Raw genomic sequence first — 27,392 nt, 5'->3', positions numbered from 1 at the left:
AAGTCATTTCTTTTCATTTAATTGTGTTTACCTACTATGACCTTCTCCCTGGGTATACAGTTGGGTCTCACAAAAATATCTTTTTAAAGAGATACCACCTCAACTTATCCTTGGTTTCATGTGGTACTTTCAAGCAGCACTCAGCACACGGCCAGCACTCTGTTCATTCATACACAAACACACAGCAGGACTGATAAAGCGGCTCAGCTGCTCACAGATACTCTTATAAAGACTGACATTCCTTCTCTTAATCCTCCTAGGTCTCTCTAGGAAACTGGCTCTGTTTCCCTTTATTTAAAGAGAGAGGAAGGGGGAGGAAGGAAGGTAGAGAGGAGGGTTGTGAGGATTGTGATCATTGTTAATTCACAATTCAAACCATTCAGAACTCCACTTACAAAAAACTAATACAAAAGGCATAAGTGTGCCAGATGGGATTAAACAGGAAGGCAGATAACATACATGAAAGAAGACTTCATACAATTACAGATAATTGGAGGCCACTTATATATTTTTCTCTCATCACTGACACAAAAAGATAAGATTTGCATTTCCTTATAATGGGCCCATAAATAGCTTTATTGTAATATTAGACACATCTTGCTTCTGAGTGTATCTCAAAAGACTAATTTAAAAAAAAAAAAGATCAAACAACAAATAGAAGGAAATTGTCCCACAAGAGCATACCCCTTGATTACTTTGGCTTAGAATACTTTTTATCAGACAGGTGATCAAATTTCTGAATCTGATAAATTCACCAAAGCGAAATCCTAACGTTGAGTTTACAACCTACGGAATTGTTCAAACTAACACTAGCAAGCAGAAAACTTAAATACTGACTGAAGAACATGCAGATAAAAGAAATATGCATTTAATTTATTAAAAAAAAATGCATGCCCCAGGGAAGTAAAGCATACCAGATGGATATTAAAAGTAGAATGTTTTTTTAATACACTAATAGGTCTGTTCTCCCTTTGATTTATGTACAACACCCATTAATGTCAATTAGTGCTACATACTTCAACCCAGGGAAGCATAACTCCAATGTTATAATAATACTTTGCACTTACATATTTTGTTTTAAAACTAATTCCGTCTCACAAAGCCCTGTAACTTAGATCCTGATCATTCAAGTCCACCGAACAATGGTAACGGGTGAACAGCCACACCCCAGTCTAGGGCTGACATTAGATGACCCCGAAGGCTCCATTTGTTCCTGAAATTCTGAACCGCCAGAAAGTTAAGTCTCAGCCCCTTGCCCTAACTATTATGCAGATATAATAAATATTTATGGAGAATGTTACTAGAAGATAAGCACCATGTTGGATGCTTCTCAGACAGATTCTAAGAGTCCAAGGATGAAATTAAAGCAGCAAGGCTCAGAGGGGTTAGCGACATGCCCCAAGTCAAGGAGCCAGGAAGAGCTGAAACAAGGACCCAAATCTGTGGACACAAATTTGATGTGTGTTTTTCTTCTTTTCCAAATTCTAAGAGAAAGTTTATTTAGAAAGTTACAGAGGTAGTAGAAGTGAGCCACCTGGGCTGCATGGGCTCAGGAAACAAGTTACAGAGGCAAAAAGGGGAGCTTAGAGAGAGAAAGGCAAAGGTAACATGCTTGGAGGGAAGAAGAGGTGAAAGCGAAAGGCACAGGTGTACTCCTGAGAGGGAGAGTGTACCTTTTTTTTTTTTTTTTAATACCTGAATACATGGTTTATGTAAGGGAAGGTTCCTGGTAGTCCCCTAGCCATATAAGAGTACTTCCCGAGTTTCCAGGAGACTAAACCAAGATGGCAGCATAGGTAAATACCTGAGATTGCTGCCCCGAACAACCACTTCAAAAATACAACTAAAAGCGGAACGGACATCACCCAGAACCACAGGAAAGCTGGCTGAGGAGAGATTCTTCAACTAGAAGGAGAGAGAACAGCATACCGAGGCTCAGAGGAGGCGCAGTGTGGAAAATACAAAGGTGCGGAGGTGCGCGCGCAGAGCGGGCTGGTGGCTGAGGGCACAGTTGTCGTTTTCAATCAGGAGGGAGTCTCAGACTCTGAGCTCCAGATCCGGGTGAGTCTCTAGGGACTCAGACTCAAACGGGAGAAGCGGGATTGTCTGGCATCAGTCGGAACATGAGGGCAGCTTTCTCTCCGAGGTTTGCAGCGGTTGCTGGGGTTCTGAGAAGCAGAGCCTCTGGGAACGAGACTGAGAGCAGCCATAACTGCTCCCTCCACCCGCCCTGTTGATCCCCTGCGACCCGCCCCGCCCAAGCCCTGCGCAGAGCCATTTGCCGGATAGCCTCAGGCAAAGGCTAGATTAGCACCTCTCCAGAGAACAGAAGTTTTCCCACGGCAGACACAGCTCATTCTCACAGCCAGTCGGCCTGGTGGTCAAATCCCTCTAGTATTAACTACAACAATCAAGGCTTAACTAGAACAAGACTGCGCACAAAGACCACTAGGGGGTGCACCAAGAAAGCATAAAAAACTCGGAAACAAAAAAACATGACAGAAATGGAGGATATAGAGCTAAAAAATGCAATTTTGAGGGCTTTCAATAATGTGCTAGAAGCTGCTGATAAACTTGATGAGAGCCTCAAGAAAACTAATGAGACCCTCGATGTTGTGATAAAGAACCAACTAGAAATTAAGCATTCACTGACTGAAATAAAGAATATTACACAGACACCCAACAGCAGACCAGAGGAGCGCAAGAATCAAGTCAAAGATTTGAAATGCGAAGAAGTAAAAAACACCCAACCGGAAAAGTAAAATGAAAAAAGAATCCGAAAATACGAAGATAGTGTAAGGAGCCTCTGGGACAGCCTCAAGCGCATTAATATCAGAATTATAGGGGTACCAGAAGATGAGAGACAGCAAGATATTGAAAACCTATTTAAAGAAATAATGACAGAAAACTTCCCCCACCTGGTGAAAGAAATGGACTTACAGGTCCAAGAAGCGCAGAGAACCCCAAACAAAAGAAATCCAAAGAGGACCACACCAAGACACATCATCATTAAAATGCCAAGAGCAAAAGACAAAGAGAGACTCTTAAAAGCAGCAAGAGAAAGAGACTCAATTACCTACAAGGGAATACCCATACGACTGTCAGCTGATTTCTCAACAGAAACTTTGCAGGCCAGAAGGGAATGGCAAGAAATATTCAAAGTGCTGAATACCAAGAACCTACAACCAAGATTACTTTATCCAGCAAAGCTATCATTCAGAATTGAAGGTCAGATAAAGAGCTTCACAGATAAGGAAAAGCTAAAGGAGTTCATCACCACTAAACCAGTATTACACGAAAGACTGAAAGGTATCCTTTAAGAAGAGGAAGAAGAAAAAGGTAAAGATACAAATTATGAACAACAAACATGCATCTATCAACAAGTGAATCTAAGAATCAAGTGAATAAATAATCTGATGTACAGAATGAACTGGTGATTATAATGAATCAGGGACATAGAAAGGGAAGGGACTGACTATTCTTGGGGGGGAAAGGAGAGTGGGAGATGCGGGAAGAGACTGGACAAAAATCATACACCTATGGATGAGGACAGTGGGTGGGGAGTGAGGGCGGAGGGTGGGGCGGGAACTGGGAGGAGGGGAGTTATGGGGGGGAAAAAAAAGAGGAACAAATGTAATCTGAACAATAAAGATTTAATTAAAAATTTAAAAAATAAATAAAAATAAAATTAAAAAAAGAAGAGTACTTCCCACTGCTCACTGTTCACATCCAGTGAATGAAACCCATTGGGTCAATGATAGTCTTATCATAAACAAGAATTTAAAAGAACTAAAGGAAATTAAAAATCAAGAAAAGAGGCATTACAAGAAACAATATAAATTGTGAGTTGACAACTATCTGTAGCAAGAACTGTAATGTCCACTAAGGTAGCCACTAGCCACATGTGGATATTTAGCACTTGAAATGTGTTGCAAGTATAAAATAAACCATGTTTTCAAGACTTACTATGAAAAAATATAAGTATCTCAATAATTTTTATTGGATTACATGTTGAAATGGTAACATTAATATCACTTGTTTTATTTTACTTTTTTAATGTGGCTACTAGAAAACTAAAAATTATATATATATGGCTCACACTTGGAGCTTCACATTTACTTCTATTGGGCTAGACCATATAGCCACACACACTGATGAATATTGAATATTTCAGTGATGTACTTGTAACAAACACACTTTGGAGAACACATTCTAGGCTGCACTCTAACCTGGTTGAAAAAAATTTACATAATTTTGAAAGAGCTTTGTATACGTCTCTCATTTGCCTAAAGGGACTAGTGAGGTTAGGGTCAACAAGACAACACCAACTCTATTCCTATATTCACTCAAGTACAAGTACAGGTACCTAATTGCTCTCTTTTGAATAAACTAACTCATCTAATCTAATAATAGACAAACAGGGCAATTGACCGTACCTTCGCTACGCCTCCCATTGGCTAATCAGCAAGATATGCAAATTAACCGCCAACAAAGATGGTGGTTAATTTGCATACGCTGCTCAGGCCGGAGCAGCCAAGGCACTGAAGGTGGCTCCAGCCAGAGCAGCAAAGGCGCTAAAGGCAGCTCCAGCCGGAGCGAAGGCCTGGGTGCCGGGTGCCGGAGGAAAACCGGTGCTGGCAGCCAGGGGAAGGGAAGGCCTATTGCACGAATCTTTTCGTGCAACAGGCCTCTAGTCCTATATAATAAAAGGGTAATATGCAAATTGACCTAACAGCAGAACGACTGGGAATGACTGGTCACTATGACACACACTGACCACCAGGGGGCAGACGCTCAATGCAGGAGCTGCACCCTGGTAGTCAGTGCGCTCCCACAGGGGGAGCTCTGTTCAGTCACAAGACAGGCTGACGGCTGCCAGCACAGCAGTGGTGGCAGGAGCCTCTCCCGCCTCCTCAGCAGTGCCAAGGATGTCTGACTGCAGCTTAGGCCTGCTACCTGCTGGCAAGTGGACATCCCCTGAGGGCTCCCAGGCTGCCAGAGGGATGTCTGACTGCCAGCTTAAGCCCGATCACTTGGGGAGCAGGCCTAAGCCAGCAGGTGGACATACCCCAAGGGGTCCCAGACTGCGAGAGGGCACAGGCTGGGCTGAGGGACCCCCAGCCCCAAGTGCACAAATTTTTGTGCACCGGGCCTCTAGTACAGTGGGGCCTTGACTTACAAGTGTCCTGACTAACGAGTTTTTTGAGATACCAGCTGTCTCACGGCCGATTTTTTGCATTGAGTTGACAGAGTAATTTGAGTTAACGAGCTCCTTAACGAGCTCGGTCTCAGAACGAATTAAACTCGTAAGTTTAATAACCCAAAATTCTACACATTCAGAAACTATAGAAATTAACTTCTAAGGTATACATAAGAGAGAGAAAATATTTCCTCCGAAAATACCAATGAAGACCAAGAGTTGAGGACCATATCTCATTTTTCTTTTTCTTTTTCTCTTTTAAAATATATTTTTATTGATTTCAGAGAGGGAGAGATAGAAACATCAATGATGAGAATCATTGATTGGCTGCCTCCTGCACACTCCCTACTGAGGATCGAGCCCGCACCCCAGGTATGAGCCCTGACAGGAAATTGAACCCTTACCTCCTGGTTCATAGGTTGACGTTCAACCACTGAGCCACACCAGCTGGGCTATATCCCATTTTTCAAAAAGTTATTATTTCTTTTAACTGTAGTAAAACCCAAAGACTATAAAATTTATCATCTTAACTATTTTTCAAGTGTATAGTTCAGTAGCATTAAGTATATTCACGAATTGTGAAAAAATTATTTTCATGCTTATCAAATTATGATCATAATATTAAAGGAGATGGTTTAAGAACATAAAGTCAACTAAAACAAATGTATACCATTTTTAATTTTTTTATTTCTTCCAAATCTTTGCACACCTACCTATTATAGATACATCCATTTCATTATTTATTTACTACATATTAACCTGCTTTTTTCAATTACTACAAATGTTTTCTATTATTCCAGTTTTTTAAATAATGACATGAAAGGATATCATTTCAAATAGAACTACAATAACCTAATCATTTTCCAACTATGAAAAGCTGGTTTCTAATTTTTTGCCAAGGTGATTAATACTGTAAATAAACAACTTTGTGAACTATTTTCCAAGAGTAGAAATAAGAGGTAAAGACATACAAACTTCCTTTTTTTTTTTCTTTTGCCATCCCATCCTTTTCTTTGTTAGCTTACCTCTTCCATTCATCCCAAACATGTGACTGCAAATTTCTGTGCCCCTTCTGACCTGTTTATTCTCTCCTTCACAGAAAGATTTCTTTTTAGCTCTTAAGTGGGTATAAGAAAAACAAATGCAGCCCATCACCACATCCCAGAGACTTCCTCTCAGTCTATTAGCAGAGTGTTTTCCTTGCCATGGCAAAGGGGAACGCGGGCCTCTGGAGCGTTTCATCACATATTCCTTTGTGTTATCGGCCAAAATCATGCTCATTTGAAAAGTCATAGACCAAAAAGCTCTCAGACTTCTGTGTGACTGAAAATGACTTTTATATATCAATTCCATACAAATAAACAGAGTGGAAGGAAGTTTTAAGCACAGAAAAAGTAACAAATAGCAAAACGAAACCACAGGATCTCTGTTTAAAATTAGGCCTAATACAGCCCCTGTTTTCCACAAGAGAGAAATTGGCCAAGTGCTTTTCTAGAACATTAATGACTATCAGTCATTACATCACACATATGTCATCTGACACAATGAAACGTTCGGATTAGTAAACATTTTCCCTCTGCTACAACAGAGGGTCAGTGTTCAGATGGGGAGGAGAAATCTCGGTACACACACGAGCATCACAGCACAAGCCAAGCCGGAGGGTAAGTCTAAGTTCCCTTCATTCAGTTCAACCCATCAGTCCTGCTTTGACTAACAAACATACGTGAAAATTTTATAATGTGAAGAGAACTTATTTTCCAAAGCTTTTCTGCCAAATGCAATAAGCATTAGCACTGGACGGCAAAGAAAACTGAACTTCAGTAAAAGTCAACACATTAACAGTCGCCTCTTCCCCTGATACCCCAGTTTCAGACGTAATATATCCTTTCGGGAATGCTCCAGATTTTGTTACCTATCCAATAGGGTATTCACAATGAATGCTGGGTGGCTGGTCATAAATATATACCATGCATATGCACAAAGAGTTTGCATGAATCTTCTTTTTCTTTAATCCTACTGTAGTTTTGCTAAAGAAAACATAGGATGTCTACATTCCATCTGGAAATGATTAAAATAAAAATGCCACATGAGTTAGGAAAGCAGGGACTTTGGAATCTGTGACATTGGGCAAGTTGCTTAACTCTGCTCAGAGCCTCAAGTTCTTCATCCATAAAGTGGGAGCAATAATGCCACCCTCACAAAATGATTGTATTAAATAAAGTGATAAATGAAACTGACCTAAGACTCAACAGATACTCAATAAATATGAATTTCTCTTCTCTCCCCTTACTTTAGGGGTGGGGAACCTTTTTTCTGCCAAGGGCCATTTGGATATTTATAACATCATTCGAGGGCCATACAAAATTATTAACTTAAAAATTAGCCTGATATGTTTGTCAAACATTCAATTAACTCACCCCTAACGCCTTGGCAGGGCCAGACAGACATTTCCCACCCCTGCCTTACTTCCTTTCTTAGGTTCTTCAAAACCATATTCAGATGGTTGACAAGGCAGTAATTCCAATTATACAAATGATGAAATTTAGGTGTCTCGCTGCTAAAAACTAAAAAAGAAATTCTCCGCATGCTTACTTTCATTTAACATTATACCTCTTAACCTAGAAAGTAAAAGGTCTTTCTGAAAGAAAGCCTTTTTCCCCAAAATTTGAGAATAAATTCTTGAAATTGTGGTGAGCAACTGGAAAATCTTCACTCAAGGAGGCCAGGCCCTTCCCGTGTAAGAATCCCAAGCTGCTTTCCCCAGAGCAAGAGCACTGGTCCTTCTGCTCAGCACTGGTGGCCAGGGAGGACTGCCTGGCAGGTGCCCCCATGAGTGCGAGGTGGCAGCAGGCCGACACTAAAGACAGGCATGCTAGTAAGAGTAAAACAATAATGTGGGTGTGTGGGTTTCAGTCACTGTCCAATCAAAGACACAGGCTATAGGAAATGCCTTACAGTTAAAAGCAGGAGCCAAGTGCTTGATTGATCCCCTTGTGCACCTAACCTTATAACTACTGACGGGGGATTTTTATGCCAGTGACCACCTGTTGGAAGTCTAAAGAGAAGCTGCAACCCGCAACATGCCTAGAGACAACGAATGCAGAACAGTGCTCCTACGTGAGTTAACCTTGTCACCAGGGTCACTTAGCCAGGATGCCTTTCCCAGAAGGAAGCCCGGAGCTGTCCAGAGGAGCTCTCACGGATGCCCACTGCACCTCTTTTTCTTCCTTTTGGGGAAATTTGCAGATGGTTTGGGGGCAGTGGTAATAAAGCCATTCTGTCTGAAAACTCTACTCTGTCTTTGAACTCTGTCGTGTATTGGAACTCTCGGTCTTCTTGTCCTATTCATCACAAATGAATATCCTGACAGCCAGGGCCTCCATTGCTGTGGTGTCCAGAGCAACATGGAAATACGGGGCCTCTTATTCAATAAGTACTAGGGATTTCAAGATGGCCACCACAGAGCATGAGACCAAACATGGGTCTGTGACATTGGGCAGGTTGCTTAACTCTGCTCAGAGCCTCAAGTCCTGCCCGGGACAGGACTGAGGGGAGGATGTGCAAGGAGACTGGACAGCGAGTCCACCTCCAAAAAACTGGCCGGACTGAGCATGTCAGTGAATGTCCAGGCAGCCTCGTTAGCCTGCACACAACACACATACTCTGCTTGATTTAAGCATCTCCTGATAAAACTAACGGATCTTAAAGTCCATAGACCACAACTGATTATAAATGAATAAGATTCTAATGACAACAAAAGTTTCTCTCATTCAAAAGTACAGAAAACCTAAGTTCAAGGGTTAGGGAATGTGAATATATTTCTGAAAAGTTGATAAAGAATCAAGCTGGAGAATTTAGCCTTATGTATAATCTTGTAATTTTCATTGGGAAATTATGTTCATGATTTAACTATGTCATTAAAAATGTACTAAAAATAATTAAAATAAAGAACATTATCTAGTTATAATTTAATGTGAACATTTATGATAAAATTGAGTTGTGAATTACATTGAAACTAAGTCACATTTTCTTATAGTATTCACATTTTTCTTTTGAAAACTTGTTCATTCCCTTTTTTTATCTAAAAAGAATGGAGGCTTAAAAATAAAGATTCAAGTGAAAACCCCTGGTTTTGATCATCTTTTCTGTAAACGTACATATCATGGAAAAACCCAACCCCAAGGCTAAGCAGAAAACATAAAAAAAACCAGCTCTTTAAGTGTATAAAGACAAGGAAGTCTTGCTATCTGGAAAAGATGGAAAGCATTAAATCAAGCATCCTCATCAAATGCCTTTAAGCACTCCTCTGCCACTGTGTCCACAAAAAGACCCAGCCTTATTAAAGACGAGACTCAGCCAATCTGCAGCCCAAGTGTGGTAGGCATGGCAGGAGGCCCGAGAAGGAGAGAGACAAGTCAACAAAGAGATCCCGAGGAGGAGGAGGGGAAAAGAAAACCATGAAAAACAAAGCAAATGAAAAGGGCACGGAAGAGAGAAGTGTGTGTGGACCAGAGACCCATCAGGCCTACGAGGAGCCACATAATCGCTCCTGCACAGGTGCACTCGTGTCTGTCTTTGGAGAGCCATGTGCCCCGCACTCCCACATACACCGTGGAGCAGAATCTCTGTAACGACACGGTGAGTACTTACCCCATCGTATGGAAAAAAGCCCAGGGTTCTTTCCAGAGTGCCCTCCTGCTGCTACAGACTTTTCAAATAACCATGAGGATTTCAAGCAGCAAATGTATTATCAATACAGTTATTGAGGTTTACATATTAGCTATTTTTCTTTCCTCTAGGGAAGCGAACTCTGAAAAAAACACACCTGGTTTTCAAAATCAACAGAGCGTGGTAGAGGTACCACCACTGGCACTGTACTTGCCTGCTTGTAGGTGCCGTCCAGCAGGGTGTCCAGGTGTTGGAGGGGGGCGGGAGTTTTGTCTTTGAACCTTGTTAACAGCCGGCGCTGGATGGCCCGAAATTGCACAGCTCTTTCAGATAAGAGTTCTTCCAACTTTTCACCATTTATCCGCAGCTACAACAAAGAATTTCTTAAATTCAGGTTAAATGTGTACAACAAAAATATTTAAAGTAAAAATACAGAAAATTCCAATAAAAGTCTGAAAGAATAAGAAATAAAAACATATCATAGAGTTAAGAATTAAAATGGTGATATTTGGTACATGAATACATAGGTAATACAGTGGAGTAGGTTAAATAAAAATTTAGTAAAGATGCCTAGTATGCCTAGGGAAAAATAGATTATTTAATAAATGTCTTGAGAAAATTAATTAAATACATGGGGGAAAGAATAAGAATTTCTCCCCCAGTATTTACAGCAAAATTAATTGCAGAGGAATTAAAAGTTTAGACACAATAAAAGTACCAGAAAAATTAGAATTTTTACATAATCTCAGCATGAGAAAGACCTTTATGATTATAGTCAAAAATCAAAAGCCACACACACACACGTGACAAAGGACTGAAAAAAATTAATTCTATATGGTTTACGAAAAGAAAAACATTATGAGTAAAGTGATAAGACAAAAAGCAAACTGCAAAAAGAACAATAACCACACAGACTAAAAGTCATGCCCCTAAACTAATATCCAGAAAGCATCTACAAATCAATGAAAAAGGACCACACCCAATACAAATCATTAAGAAAAAGAGCAAAAACCCAATAGAAAAATGAGCAAAATTTACAGAGAAGTTAATACAAATAAGCTCTCACACATATAGCCTTTGACCTACCAATCCCACTTCAAGGATCTTATCTTATGGGTATGCCTGCAAAAACTAATGTAGATATAAGCATAGTCATTATAGGATAGTTTGTTATTGTAGTAAGATGTTATTAAAAATCAAAATACTCATCAATAGGGGAACAGATTAAATGAATAAAGATGACTACTTTGCAGGACTACTGGGTACTAATATGCAAGGCTTTCCAAAGATACACTAAATGAAACAAAGAAAATAAAAAATACAGAATAGTATATACAATGTTCTACCATTCATGTATTTTTTTAAAACAAATCTGTTGACATAGTTGTGATTGCATGAAATAGTTCTAGAAAGACGTGCCGAAACCAGATACCAAATGTTGGCCCCAAAGAGGAGATTGAAGGATGAGAATCAGAAATTACTCTTTCCACTGTAACTCTTTCCATAAGTTTTAAGTTTAATATTATTAAGATACAAGAAAGCTAGTCAAAGTCATAAAGTAGAAGAAACTCTCTATGAAATTAGATCATGTGAACTACTAATTCAACTTATAAAACAGTCATAACTAGTTCTGAAATAAATATACCCAAAATGTTCAGAAATCAAGCATAGCTAACATTTCTGATATCAAACCAAACTTCCTTATCTTTTCATTATATGTACTTTCCAATATGTGATTTAAAAATCTTGGAATTTTATTAGCTTCTTTTAATATCAATGTTAGAAACAATAAGGAATTAACTAAATACAAGAATATTCTATTGAAGGGGGAAAAAGCTTTCTCTTTTTTAAAAATATACTTTATTGATTTTTTACAGACAGGAGGGGAGAGGGATAGTTAGAAACATTGATCAGCTGCCTCTTGCACGCCCCCTACTGGGGATGTGCCCGCAACCAAGGTACATGCCCTTTACCGGAATCGTCCACAGGCTGACGCCCTATCTGCTGAGCCAAACTGGTTAGGGCGAAAAAGCTTTCTTTACCAAAAGTTGTGATATATTTCTTAAACTAAAATGTTTTAAAAATAATATTTCATCAATAATTATGACGATAATATCAGTATATAAAAAGGGAAACTCTAGTAAGTTCTTCAACTCTATTTGATAATGACATTATTTGTAATTGGATAGTATCCACTGAATTTTTCCCTTTATGTTCAGACTGTGTTAAACAGTTATTATAGCTTGAAGTCAATGCCTTGAGGATGTTGAAAGGGACTGAAATTAGGTAGACTATTCATGTGACTCTCTCTCTCTCTCTCTCTCTCTCTCACACACACACACACACACACACACACACACACACACACCATCCTATATAATAAAAGGGTAATATGCAAATTGACCCTAACGGCAGAACAACCAGAACGACTTCTGGACCAGTCACTATGAGGCGCACTGACGCCTCTCGGTCCCTTTCCCCCGCCGGCAGGCTCCGATTGCCTGATGGTGAACGGGGAACCAGGGGTGGGTGGCGGGGGACACGGACAGCACCAAGCCAAGGCCCCGCCCCACCGGTCACCCCACACACAGAAGGCAACCTGTGGCAGGGGCAGGGCTGGCGAGTGGGCAGGAACAGCTGACCTCTCGGTCCCTTCCCCCGGCTGGCACCAATCATCCGATGGCGAATGGGGGAACTGGGGGTGGGTGGCGGGGGGGGGGAGGGGGGGGGGGGGCAGGGCCGGCTGTGAGCAGCCAGGGAAAATGGCCCTGAACGCAAGCCAGGCCTAGGACCATACCTGCACAAAAATTTTGTGCACTGGGCCTCTAGTAGCTTATAAACAGAAATACAAAATCCTATTGAGTCCTCAAAAAGTACTCACTCTAGCTTCCTTGAATGATGTTCAAAATTCTTTTGCAATTCCCCTTTGTAATTGCCTACAAAGTCTATCTATAGACCAATAAATAAGTGGAGCCTGGTGAATTTTTTTAACACATGGGACTTTTAAAACAATTAAATATTCAGGCAACAAAGTTACTGTCAGATCTCATTTATTTAGACATTTAGTCATTTAGCATTTTACTAAGCGTCCATGGTGCCAGATACTGGTGAATATTTTATGCGGTTACCCTCATTCAGATGCAGAAGTTGTGGTGTGCTTGTTAAGAAAGAAAAGGAAAAATCACTTTGCTTTACAATCACACCTCATTTATGGCCTGCTAGTGTTAGTTAGCCTAATGGCTGCCAAGAAGCTCCAATTGTTTCAACACCGGGTTATTGGGGTCAAAGGTTAAGTCCTCATGTGGAAGAATTAAATCAGCTCTGTTCTGAGGCAAGACCACATGCTTAGCTCCAGGCAGCCACTCTTAATTGTCTGCAACTGATCACAAACCAGATTCACAAAAACTACCGTCCATAAAAGAAGAACAGGTTGGAGCATCTGGCCGAATAGTGTGTATCGTACAATTCTTACCTCTGCAGCATCTCTTTCTTTAATGTGTTGAAAAATTATAAATAATATTTGTTCTAATCATACACACCTCAAAATGATGATCGATCAATGCAAAATATTCTTGAAGGGGCATGGATCCAGAAAAAGAACATGCGAAATCTTTGCTTCCCTGCTTTTCAAAATATTCTTGGAGGCGGATAATAAGCTCATTTGTTATGAGCCAAAGATCTTCAAATTGTTCACTCTGAATGCGATATCGTTCTAGGAGAGGAAAAGAAATAATTAATAGAAATGCTTATTACTAGCTGAAAATACATGAATCGTTACTAACTCTGATAATGAATACCAAAACAAAAAGGACAAAGATTTCTTTGATGGAATATAGAGACAATTTCTACTGGCTTGATAAAATATTTGTAGTGCATTATTGAGGTTTTCTGCATCAGCCACTTAACATTGTTTACAAGCAGTGCTCTTGGATTTAAATATGTGGGCTCTACTTGTAGATATGTAGTAGTATCCATTTATGTCAATGAAATTACTAGTGTTCTTTCCAACATATGGCCTATTTGCTGAAATTCATTAAAAATAACAGTGAATTAATAACAAAAAAATAACCTGTTAATTTAAATATAAGTAAATCTTGGTTAAAAACGTTTTTAAATTAGCAGGGTGTTAATTTTCACATATGACATATGGACTAGAATCCAAAGTCTGTTAAATTGAGATCCACAAAATCAAGGGTTTACTGAACCTATAAAAATGCAATTTATCTTTGAATTATAAAATTTCTATCAATCACAATTAGATGTTGAAAAATATTGGTCAAACCCTGGTTGGGTAGCTCAATTGGCTGGCAGATCATCCTGTACACCAAAAGGTTGAGGGTTCAGTCCTGGTCAGGGCACATATTTAGGTTACAGGTTCAATCCTCAATCAGGACTCTTTCCGAAGGCAACTGATTGATGTTTTTCTCTCACATTAATGTTTCTCTCTCTCTCTCTCTCTCTCTCTCTCTCTCTCTCTCTGTCTTTCCCATTTCCACCCTCTCTAAAAATCAATAAAAACATACCTCCTGATGAGGGTTTAAAAATATATATATATATGTCAAAAATGTAAAACTATCTGATATAAAAAGTGTGGAGTAAAACAAGTAAAAAATCTAAAGAAAATCAATGAAAAATTCAAATATAAATAAATTTCTAGATACCCCACATCTACTTGAAATAGACGGAATGTTTACATCCCCCCAAAATGCATATGTTAAACCCTAATGCCCAATGTGATGGTATTTGGAGGTAGGGCTTTTGGGGGATGATTAAGTCATGAAATGAAGCTCTCGTGAAAGAGATGCGAGCCCTTATAAAAGAGACCCCAGAGAACTCTCTTGCCCCTTTGCTATATGAGGACATAGCAGACAGACAGACACCTATGAACCTGAAGCAGGCTCTCACCTGGCACCAGCTGTACCAGAGCCATGATCTTGGATTTCCCAGCCTCCAGAACTGTGAGAAGCAAATTTCTATTGTATAAAAGCCACCCAGTTTCTGGTATTTTGTTATAGCAGCCCAACTGGACTAAGACAGTACACTACTATGACTAAGTATAATGCATGAATGTCACCAATAATAGAATTGTAAAAATAATAAACATTTAAATAGATATAATATTTTCTGTGATATTTTGGGCTTTAATTATTTTCATATTTTCATCAATACATGAGGGGGAAAAAGAAAAACTAATTTTTATAATAAAAAATTATACTTGGGATTTAGAAATATAAACACAATTATTTCTAAGTGGATTTTTTTCAGATTATCAAAAATCAACAAGAATTAATGAGTCAAAGGTTTATACAGCATTATTTTGATGATTAAGCATTTTCTCAGTTTTTATGTTTTAAAATAGTTAACATTGCACTGGAAACTTTCCAGAGTCTGCATTTCATGGAAAGGAGGAATAATAATCTATTTATAATATAACATGAAAGAAGAAAGTTGTATTTTAAAATACACCCTTACAATACTAGTAATTAAAATAGCTGCCAAAATGAACATTCAATTTATTTTTTTTATCCTTTTTCCTTTGCATCTTGTAATAGCAGCTCAGTGGAAATAATCATCCCAGCTTCCAAATGAAATAAATTTAGATGACTGGAGTGCAGTCAATTGCCATTCCACTCTACTACAAATGGAGAAAATAATGGATTTAACTAAGCAGGGCACAAAAATGCATCACGTCAGTGTCTATGCATGTCAGAACATCTGAAGTTCATCAATATAAATAATGTTTGTATTCATGTCATAAACAAAGCATCAGTATAATTTATACTATTTGGAAATTTTTAAATGCGAGATGGAAAGGCAGATGAAGGCTTTTGGAACCAAGAAGTTTGAGAAAATAATATAAACAATTTCAGTAGATATTAGTATAATATTCTAAATATACAACCTCTTCGATATAAGTGGAAACTGTAGATAATTTCTCTAAATTTAGTTTTCAAAAGGCTTCTTCCAAGCTGGATTTATATAATTTGGCCATTGTCCCTTGATAATATAGCTAAGAAGTACTAAGATAAATATAAAACAGTAATATATCGATGACTCATTGCACACATTAAAGTGCACACAGTGGCATGGGGTGGGTTTCCGGTGACTTTGGATTTGGTCATTACACTTATCTCTAAATCACAAAGCCGCTACTATATAAAATTCCCAGACGGAAGAAAATTCCCTGATTTCTAAAACCCCATGCTCTATACCGCATCGGAGGATCCTTTTCCTCTTTGTGGAGTGCCCTCCGCCCAATAATCTCCTACTCATCCTTCAAGATCTTTCACAAACAAAATCTCTTGTGGAACCTCACTCCTTTGGGCTGCAATTGCACCTGAAGTGGGCTTCTGCCAGCACCAAGCTCGAGTATTGGTTCTCCACCTGTCTCTCCCATTAGTCCAGGAGCGCCACCAGAGCCACCACAGTGTTTATATCTAACATGTCTGCTGAACGCAAAATGAACAGAGGCAAGAGCAAGCCTCTCACATGCTTTCCTCTGAAGATATTTTGGTTAATATGTTTCAAGATTACATATGCTGTGGAATATAAAACAGAAAGCAACCAACAAAACAAAACAAACTCACAGGCATAGACAAAAAAGTAAGGTGGTTACCAGGGGAAAGGGGGAGTAGGGGAGAGTGATGAGGGTAAAGGGGACAAAAGAATAGTGACAGGAAGAGACTACACTTTGTGGGGTGGGCCCACAATGCAATACACAGATGACATATTAATGAAAATAGGTTTACAGTCGTGAGTTTATTCTTTTTTAATATTTATTATTGTATTATTTTCCATATACTTCCATAAACTTAATTTTGCCCACCCCTGTAATGTATTAACCAATGTTACCCCAATAAATTTAATTTCGATAAATAAATAAGTTTTTAAAAGATTACAGATGCTTTCTTTTGGCAGATGCAAAAAGAAAATTTTTCTCAAGGCCCAACCCTTATTCACATACATGACTACAATGTTTTCATTATACCTGAAAGCAAAATAATCAAGAGAGAAGCAAAGGACTTTTAAACTTGATCTTATTCAATTCAATCCCTCATTCTAGCATGTTAAAATCTTTCAGGATAATCTTTCATTGTATTATTTATCTTTTCTTTTCCCAAAGGCCTACTCGAGGCTACATAAATTTGCTATTTGCAATTGCTTAACCCTGCTTGTGACACTGAAAATATGCATTTACTCAGCATTCACTGTTAATGACCAGTTTAGTTGGGAACAGAAATCTAAGTTGAAAATTATTTCCCTCAAATCTTGCAAAAAATTCTTCCATTGTGTTCTAGCATCCAAGACAATCTTCTTAATTCATGTTCTTTGAGTAGCTTGCTTTTTCCTTTTTAATCTTTGAGGATATGCTCCTAATCCTTAGTGCTCCAAGATTTCAAAAACTGTGTCTGGATGTGTTTCTTTTTCTGATTCATTGTGCTAACATCAAACAGGCTCTTTCAATAATACACAACTGCGACATCTCAATTCCCTGAAATCCCTGTCTCCATTGTTCTCTCCATCTTCACAAGCCACTCTCCGAAAGGTGTGACTTACATCCAATCCCTCCTGTCACAGTAAAATTACAAAAGCTTGTCCTTCAATCCCCCTGGACACCCCCAATGCCCGCCACCCAGGCCCTGTATCCCACCGCCTCTCTCCTTCTCGAAGATTTCATTGCTTTGTGATTCCTTTCTCTTTCCTGATCATCAGCCTCTCCCACTTAACTCGATCATTTCCATTACTATTCAAACATGTTCTACTATTGCAAATTTAAAAACAAAATAAAACCCACACTCCTTCCAGCTACATCTCACTTCTGAATTACTACTGAGTTTGGTTGTCCAGTTCTTTCTAAACACTTGCAACACTGGATCCTCTACATTTATCCTTGGATTAAGCTGTAGCTTAGACTGCACCGATTTGAGCTCAGATAGAATTATATCTAGTAAATTGAGTTTTATCAATATTTTTAAAGCTCTGTGAAATTTGCTACTCATGAACTATAAAGATAAGCTATGGAAACATTATTTTTTAAATATATTTTTTTTATTGATTTCAGAGAGAAAAGGAGAAGGAGAGAGAGATAGAAACATCAATGGTGACAATCATTGATCAGTTGCCTCCTGCACACCCTCCACTGGGGATTGAGCCTGCAACATGGGCATGTGCTCTGACTGGGAATTGAACCATAACCTTCTGGTTCATAAGTTGAAGCTCAACCACTGAACCACACCAGCTGGGCTAGAGACATTATTGATGAAGTGAGTTGTCTTTGTGATATTCAGAAGAGAAACTACATCCTGGATTCAGAATCACAAAAAAGAAAAATGCCAAACACACACTGGGTACAAATCACCTCCTTCCTTTCTTGGGGATGGGTATTCTGATAGAGCAGTAGGGAGCACCAACATCTACCTCAACCCCAGAAAACTATACTTTCTTCATATCTATCTCCCTTCATCACCAAGGGCATTTCCTAGGTAGAATTCTGTGAGACACTGAAGTAAAAAAACCACCAGGGAATTGTAATGGCTACTCTTCAGGTTTCAGTTGACACAGTTCATGTGGTTCCTTATTTAAAAGGCCTTGTCCTATCCCATGACTCAGCCTGTCAGCCTGCACTATAGCACTGCCATCTATTCAGATATATGTGACTGGATCAGCCATACAGCTGAATATTTGGTGATATTTACAGAATGGTAAAGTAATCATGCCCTACAGCAATGCTCTAAAAGTCACTTTATCGAAAAAATAATAAACATAATGCATTAGGACATAAATATCCCCATTTTTCACATGGAATAACTTCTTGCCTTTTTAAAATGATCTCAATTACCAACTCATCATACAGCATCATAAACTGAGGTCAAACATATTTGTACAATTTCCCAAGGACATGTTGGCAACAACTTTTTAGTTTAACTAAAGAGAATAGTTTAACAAAAGAAATGTACAAAAATTATTCCAGCATCCAAGTGAAGATTAAAGCTAATGAAAACAAAACAGTGTCGCCGAAACCGGTTTGGCTCAGTGGATAGAGCGTCAGCCTGTGGACTGAAAGGTCCCAGGCTCGATTCTGGTCAAGGGCATGTACCTGGGTTGCATGCACATCCCCAGTAGGAGATGTGCAGGAGGCAGCTGATTGATGTTTCTAACTCTCTATCTCTCTCCCTTCCTCTCTGTAAAAAATTAATAAAATATATTTTTTAAAAAAAAGTGTCACCCTGGCCAGGTGGCTCAGTTGGTGGGAGCATCATCCTGTGCACCAAAAGGTTCCCAGTTTGATTCCTGATCAGGGCACATGCCTAAGTTGTAGGTTCAACCCCTGGTTGTGGCATGTATGGGAAACACCGATCAATGTTTCTCTCTCACTCTCTCTTCTCCTCTCCCTCTAAAAAATAAATGAATAAAAACATATGTTGGGGTCAGGATTTTTTTTAAAAAGGACATAAGAATATATGCACACATAAAAATTAATTCCAGTTTCTAATAGTCCCTAAAATCTAGTTCAGCATATACCTATCTCATAAACATTTTTCAATCCTTTAAATTTTTCCCTCAAACTATCCTCATCTCCAAACAAAGATAAATCTCTAATAAAATAGGACCTAGCTTTATAACTTTTATGTCCTATATACTTAATACTATGGCTCTTAGTTTTCAATATTTAGCTGAACACCACCCTTTGCAGAAACCCTTGGTGATGATGTAGTGCACTTAATAGAAAATTTCAAAAGCCGTAATTCCATGGTTTACTTACGAGAGGTTTTGGAAGCAAGAAGAGTAACTTGGGAACCACCTAAGAATCGAAAACCCATTACATTCACCTGTTCATCTTCGGACTGATTGGCAAAGCCTGCAAAAACAAAGGGGGCGGGGGAATCACTTTACTTAACCATGAGGTAAGACAATATTCGAAACAGGAAACTTAGCTGATGACAAGCATGTTTTATGTCACTAGTCATGTTTAAAGCCCATGCATGAATTAGATTAACTGATCCTCATGTTAGCTTCCAGTTGCTAAAATTTCTGCCTCATAAGAACTCTCTGAAATCATCTCATTTCCTTTCTCCTACTGGTTCATTCTAGGTCTAAGGTAGGACATGCACAGGTGAACCTAGAACAGAAGCAAGGAAATGACCAGTAACTAGCAGAGTTGTGTGAAAAGGATGTAAGAGCCAATTTAAAGAGACTATCACTGGCCAGAGGTGAAAATATTTAAGTACCAAAAAATAATAGCTGCAATGGAGTGAAATACATCAAATATAATTAAAGTGTTTATGTTGATACAAAAAAAAAAAAAGCCAAATTATCAGTCTTGGAGGATTAGAGAATCAACCCCCTCCCTTTTTTTAATTGATTTCAGAGAGGAAGGGAGAGGGAGAGATAGAAATATTAATGATGAGAGAGAATCATTGATCGGCTACCTCCTGCACACCCCACACTGGGGGTCAAGCCCACAACCCAGGCATGTGCCCTGACCTCCTGGTTCATGGGTCGATACTCAACCACTGAGCCACACCGGCCAGGCAAGTCATTCTTTTAAAAATCAGTAATAAACACAGGGAACCACGCATTTATGCTGGTGGTCCTACTTGTGCACCACATAACCCACAGTAAGTACATAAGGACAGGTTCTGCAAATAGAACTATTTCAGCCAAAAACTGAAGGAAGCTTGAAAGAAATAGAATATAACTACTTTCAACTTCCAATGAATGAATGGATCTCAGCACTGAATATCAATGGCTGAGACCATCACAAACAAAAAGAGACAAGCAGATATCTTGTCCCCCTGCTGAAAGCATAAACCACCATTCATTAAGCAATGTGGCCAAAATAATAAAGCTTAACTACTAGCTCTAGCTGCAACTGCAATTTATAGGCAACAAAGTGGACAGAGAAAATAAATATTAAACAACGTCCCAGGGATGTAATGGGTGAAATTCAGAGTGTGAGAAACACATAGGAAAAATAATATGTACTCTTCAACAAATAATTAAAAGGGAGATGAAGGGGTAAAAACCTATAGAAAAGGAGATACCAAAAATGCATATTAAAAAATTGCAAAATGTAAACCACATTTGAATTCCGACTCAAACAAACAAAAATTATAATGTTGGAGACTTTCACTTCAGGCCAAGATGGAGAAACTGGAGCCACAGTTACCCTTCCATCGAAAACAACTAAAAAAAATGGGACAGAAAATATGAAATACTTTTTTAAAATATATTTTTATTGATTTCAGAGAGGAAGGGAGAGGGAGAGAGAGATAGAAACATCAATGATGAGAGAGAACCATTGATCGGCTGCCTCCTGGAGACCCCACACTGGGGATCAAGCCTGAAACCTGGACATGTGCCCTGATCGGGAATGAAACCATGACCTCCTGGTTCATAGGTCAACTCTCAACCACTGAGCAACACCTGCCGGGCTAAAATACTTTTTGTTAATACACTGGAAATCAAGAATTGAACAATGACCCCTTCCAAACAAGAAACAAACAGAGTGAGCCCTATGATTGCCCCAGTTTACTGCCTTGAGAAAGATCTGTAGGCCTCAAGACAGGTTGGGGAACCGAGGTGCAACAAAGCATTCTCCCCAAGAAGGGAGATAGAATTGGGAGTCTGGAAAGGTCAAAGTTGCACAAGTTCACAGGCAGGGTGTCAGAGAAGAGAGCGCGACAGAGGGAGGTCTGCAGAGATCTGCAAAGTGCCCCTGGAGTACATATCCCAATGCCAATCAGTCCACACCTGTAAGGAAACTACGTGAGGCTGAGGGAAGACCACAGAAAGAATTACAGGGAACATGGAATCTGTGATCCCACCCAGAGCCAGGAACCAGCCCTGTTCTCACTGGCCAGGATACGAACCAGCCTAATTCCCCAGGCATCGTGCAGAACACATGGAAGAGTTCGCCCTCAGAAGTGGGTGAAGTTTGCCCTCGAATAAAATGTTGCTCCCATCCTGCCTACCACCACCTGAAAGGATCAAACTTTTTCAAGTAACTTAACAGTGTCTCAGAAAAAAAAAAAAAAAAGCTCAAGAAGTTTTAGAGGAAAACTAAAGTACTCAACACACAGCTAGATAAAATTCAGAAGTTCTGTTCTTCAAACAAAAACTACAGGACATGCAAAGACGGAAGAAATTACAATCCATAAGAGGGAGCAAATCAGTCAGAACTAACTCAGAAATGACATGGATGACAGACTCATAGACAAGGGCATTTAAACATTATTATGTTGTTCTGTATGTTCTATTACAGACATGGAAGATGGTTTTAAGAAGAAGAAGAAGAGACCCATATCACTCTTGAGAGATGACAGCTACACTGTCTGAGGTGAAGCACGCTGAGTGGGCACACATCACACTCTGCAGAAGAAAGTGACTCGAATGTACAGCAACAGAAACCACCCAAAATACAGCGCCAGGAGAAACAAAGGCTGAAAAGACAGCATCACTGAAATCTGGAACTCAAGGACAGGTTGATCCAACAGTACTTGACATCAATACATAAAAGTCTTATATACCAAGAGTGAAAAATGGGAGAGTGAAAAAGTACCAAGAGTGCTTATGTTGAACAATGATAAGATTCCAGCATGTTCAATATGAACACAGATCCGGGATCTCCCAAAAAGAACCGGCTGTATCACATACATTGGATCTTGAAGGAAATTTTTTTTAATCTGTCATTGAATCCTATTTCTAAAGTAAGTAAGAAGCAAATGCGTGTTGACGAGTCTAAGATACCAACGATATCAAAACAATTGAGCCCCAAATCAGGAGAAACACGTCCCTAAGCTTTCCTAGGCTTCCAGAGATTACCTCTCTGATCGAAAGCCTGCATTTTTTTCAGCCTTTGTGGGTTTTATCCATCCACAGTAAATGTCAACCACTCAGAAGCCAAGGTCTTACCCACTTTTCTAAGGCACCAATAAGTTTGGTGTGCAGCATATAATTTCCTACTAAATTTCCAGGATAGTATAGGAGACCCAAGGAATTAATACATTTGTATAAGATGTTGTGAAGGTAGTGACTCTTTCTGCCTTCTTTATAATTCAAATTTGTTATACAAAAATGACTAAGAAGGAAGGAAAGGGAAGGGAAAAACCAAAAGGTACAAAACTAACTGCTAACTATATATATATATCTGGTATACCCAAACTCAAGCCAAACTAAAGAATAGGTCAATTGTAATAAAAAGCATTCCATTTTGAAGGCTTTTCGTTATACATAAACAACGCTTTTTAAACACTTCAAATTCATGAAAAATAAATTGTAAGCACTTTAAGTAGTTAATAACACAAAAGTTGACTTACCATAAATCGCTAAAGCTTGTGGGAAATACTCTTTGTATTCTAAATCCTACCCACTAATGCAAGGGTGAGGATGCATCTGAGTCAATGGTGACGATTTTTTAATGAGGGATTTAAGAGGGTTGATTTAATTCCCAGATTTGTTTTTTTTTAATTCCACCCCATCACCAAGAAAGTGACTAGAGGGCTACATTAGAAACCTGGTTACTGCAGATGCTTCATCCAATCGATGCCTCTCTTTTTTCTAAGTTACTCAGAGGAAAACTGACACCGGAGAAGGTCATACCTTCACAGATAACCCCAAATGTTCACTGTGATGCTGAAGCTTTATATACGGAGCCCCTTCTAAGCAATCAGGGCCAGAGAACGAACATTCGAACATTCGCCTCCAGCTGCTGCAGGCAGCAGAACCACAAAGAGCACCTACTTAGGCGATTACTTTTCAGGGGCATAAGACTGTACTTTAAAAAGGTACCTATCCAGAAACCTACAATGAAAGTGAATAATAAATATTTACATTCCGAGCCAAAAAATTCCACAGTCTAAAGAGAAACATTTGATGTTCTCGTCTCTGGATACTAAAACAAAATAACGATTATTCTAATTTTAATCAAACTTAAAAGGTACACCTCATTACCTTGTTGATATAAGCTACTCGCCTTTGAACAAGCAAGGAAAAAATCCTGGAGGCATTTTCATATTCTGACTTAACAATTATCTGATAATTACCCCATCATTACCTGCTGGTGAAGGATTCCATTCTAAATTCTTAACATTTCTGATATATTACAGGCATGTAAGGCCTACCTGGAAAGAGACTGAGAAGGCTGACTGGAGGTTTGTTGGTATCAATCGTTAGTTTGTGGCTTGCAATTTTTGAAGGTTGGCCTGGTAAACAGATTAATTTCAGGGGAAGTCTGAATTTACATTGAGTAACCCGAGGAATGCCTGAAATAAAAAGGGAGAAATGCAGAGTCACCAATGTGTCAAATAATTTGATACACAAAAAATCTGTACTACTAACAGTCTGAGCAGCAACGTATCCCAGTTTAAAAGTCTGCTGCCTGCCCATTTTGTCTAGCATAACTGAGCTGCACATTATTATCATAATTCACACGTTTATATTATTGTCAAAAAGCAGAAGGCAATATCAGGGATCACTGTAAGTTATATAAATGTCTAATCACTATGCTGTACACCTGAAATCAATATCGAATGTCAACCATAATTTAAAAACTGAAAAGATAACGAGTACTAGTATTGCAGATTTTTTAAAAGTGAAAGGCAGAAATAAAATCTTAGAAAAAACACAGGCATGAGGTCTGCCTTTAATAGTAATACCATATTTTTAAAATCAAGAAACACTTCAACACTATATATAGAGTTATAGCCAATTACTGAACTATCTTTAAACTAAGACCTTCAAAGTTCTAGCCCTAATTTAAGACTCTCAGCTAAGATGAGCAATGAATATCAAATTTACATCAGAAAGACTTTATATGACTATATTTCATAATTTCTCTACCCCCACACACAAATTTTTTAACCTTTAGGCTTTTTTACTTACTGAAAATTCAAATTACAATTAACAATATGCAATAAATTACAACATGAAAGCAGAATTTGTTCTACTTAAGATCTACTGAAGTTCATGACATTTTATACAGTAATATTAAGAATATTACCTTCATATTATTCAATTTTTCTCAATCCATTTAACTTTACATACCAGTTAAGTGACATTTTTAAAGGCTTCCATAGTCATTCAATTGTCAAATTTTGTTTTTTATGTACACAGGCATATTTAAATAGGTAACTGAACAATACATAACAATGAAGACTTTTATGTCAGGATTAAAAGTTTTTAAAAGTCAATTCCTTTCAATATTTTTAAAGAGAACGATACTGAAACCAAAGCAAAGTGGGCTCTCTACTTATAAATCCAGAAAAGCAATTCTACAACTTTCATTTTCTCTCCTTTTATTCTAGGGTTCTGTACTTGATGGGGTAATATACAGAAGCCTGTATCTCGGGACCTGCTGTACTTTACTTGATGGGGCCGCACATTCATCCCTTTACTGCCTTACAGTGGAGTCAGTGAGCAACTTAGAAATAGTAAAGTAAGAGCAGTTGGAGTTTGGGGACATGATTCCAAATTAGCAACATATTTTGTTTAAGCCAGTTGGGGTTGAGTGGCTTACTCTACATCCAAGCTGGGACTATACTTTTCAGTATTACTTGTTCAGTGGGATAGCCAGAGATCATCAGCAATGGAAACATGTTGATATACGAGGTCAATTAAAGGCTTTTTCAGAGCACGGGGAGCATATTTGTCATTCTCCAACATAATCTATTATCCATCAAATTTTACGTAGCTCATTTTTGCTCATAACCAACAGATGTTTAATTCACTTCTGGAATCCTAGATGCAAAGTATAACTGTGGTTCTTCAGAAAGGTCCCAGGGTATTACATATATCCTGACATTCTGTGAAATTTAAAGGCATGTTTATTTGTACTTTGCAATGGCAAAAAAAAAAATTTAATCCTCACCCGAGGATATTTTTTCATTGCTTTTTAGAAAGAGCAGAAGGGAAGGAGGGAGGGAGGGAGGGAGGAAAGAAAAAAGAAAAGGAGAGAGAGAGAGAGAGAGAGAGAGAGAGAGAGAGAGAGAGAGACTTTCATGTGAAAGAGACACATGGGTTGATTGCCGCCCGCATGCACTCCAACTGGGGCCTAGGATCAAACCTGCAACCCAGGTACATGCCCTTGACCAGGAATTGAACCCGCATCCCTCGGTGTGCAGGCCAAGACTCTAACCACTTAGCACACCAGCCAGGGCAATGGTAAAATGTTTCAACTCAAAATATTATGGTAGCATGATCTAAGCTACTGCTCAAAGCACAACTATGAATGTCACCACACACAAAATATTAGGACGCATTAGTTTTTCCAATTTCATATATTCCACATATCTCCAAATTATGGAACTGTACCTACTAATATATTTCCTCTACAATAGGTAAATTAAAGCCTCAAAACCTGAAACCTATCTTCATTTCCTTCATTTTTAATGAATAGTGGGGGGAAATGCTTCACCTTCGGATAACTCTTTATGCACAAAAATAAGCGATCTTCTATGTACTTGGAACCAAAGTCTGAGCTAATTGTTCAAACAAAATCTGGCTGTAAATGTGCTTCTAAAACTATACTGCTAAGACCGTGGCTCCGTTTCACTGGACCAGGTACTGATTGAATTTGTGGTAAAAAATTTAATCATGATCAACAACACTAGCCTTATGCTAATGAGCCTATATTTGAATATTGGTACTAAATCTCTAAGAACCCAGAGCTAAAGAAACTGGTGGTGTATATATGTTTTCAGAAACTGGAACAAATGCTTATAAGCACTAATAAACCCAACAAGGGAAATACATTATAACTCAATTCACAGTCCAGTGAGGTTAGTTAATGACAGTATGTTGGGTCCAAGCCCCTCTGCCAGGGACTGGACCTGCTTGGACTCCGGGTATTCAACAGAGAAGCCATGAGAAGTTGTGGGTATATAAGAGTCTTTCCTGTAGCCCAAGCTCCGACAGGAGCTTTTAGACAAAGCAGTCCTTCAAAGTAAAGTCCCATACAGTCGCCATACACCGGCTAGGTAACAATACATCTTTCCTACAACGTCGCAGTAGCCTCCAACATAGGAGCTATACGGGAGCCATCTTTAGAGCTACAGCCTCACTAAGCAGCTGCCTCCCAGCCCCCCTGCCTGCTGGTCAGTAACATACTTTAATACTAACTTAGACAAAAGAGGCTTCTTGCCAAATAGTGACCTCACTACCTTGGGTTATAGAAGGGCATGCTTGCGCAGCATACAAGCAGTAAGATAGCTGTGTCCTTGCTTCTGGCACCTGCGTATAGTAACTTAGCTTTGAACACTCCTGATTAGGATTCCCACCCTCAGTGTGGCCTTGAATATCCTGCAAACTCTATACAGGGTCCTTACACAGTATCGCACATTTGGGCAACCGTCTACAATTGCTAAGATTTGTAGAACCCTCCAGAATTCCCTTTTTCTCTAGGAACTGTAAACCTGTTTCATAGGACATTTGGAAAACATTATTTTGGAAAATGATACTTAAAAATTTGATTATGAAATGATGGCAACTTGAAAAGTTTACCATTTCGGGGGGAAATATAAAATCT

General features: G+C 38.9%; 1 protein-coding gene across 3 annotated transcripts in view; it reads right to left on the bottom strand.

Annotated features, from left to right (window-relative positions):
• The window catches only part of BBS9 (Bardet-Biedl syndrome 9), a 332,853-nt gene that overhangs the window by 147,432 nt on the left and 158,029 nt on the right, over positions 1-27,392 (bottom strand). For all 3 annotated transcript variants that reach the window (XM_070425210.1, XM_070425211.1, XM_070425212.1), the window contains 4 exons: positions 23,992-24,132; positions 19,632-19,727; positions 13,408-13,580; positions 10,083-10,235 (listed from right to left, as the gene is read on the bottom strand). In XM_070425210.1, coding sequence (XP_070281311.1) covers positions 10,083-10,235; positions 13,408-13,580; positions 19,632-19,727; positions 23,992-24,132 — 563 coding nt within the window. The remainder of the gene's footprint in view (positions 1-10,082; positions 10,236-13,407; positions 13,581-19,631; positions 19,728-23,991; positions 24,133-27,392) is intronic.

The sequence above is a fragment of the Myotis yumanensis genome, unplaced genomic scaffold, assembly GCF_028538775.1.
Source record: "Myotis yumanensis isolate MYYU_CA2020_CCGP unplaced genomic scaffold, mMyoYum1.0.hap1 SCAF_9, whole genome shotgun sequence".
Lineage (NCBI taxonomy): Eukaryota > Metazoa > Chordata > Mammalia > Chiroptera > Vespertilionidae > Myotis > Myotis yumanensis.
Note: the sequence above shows the minus strand (reverse complement) of the source record. Positions and strands in the feature narration are given on the sequence as shown.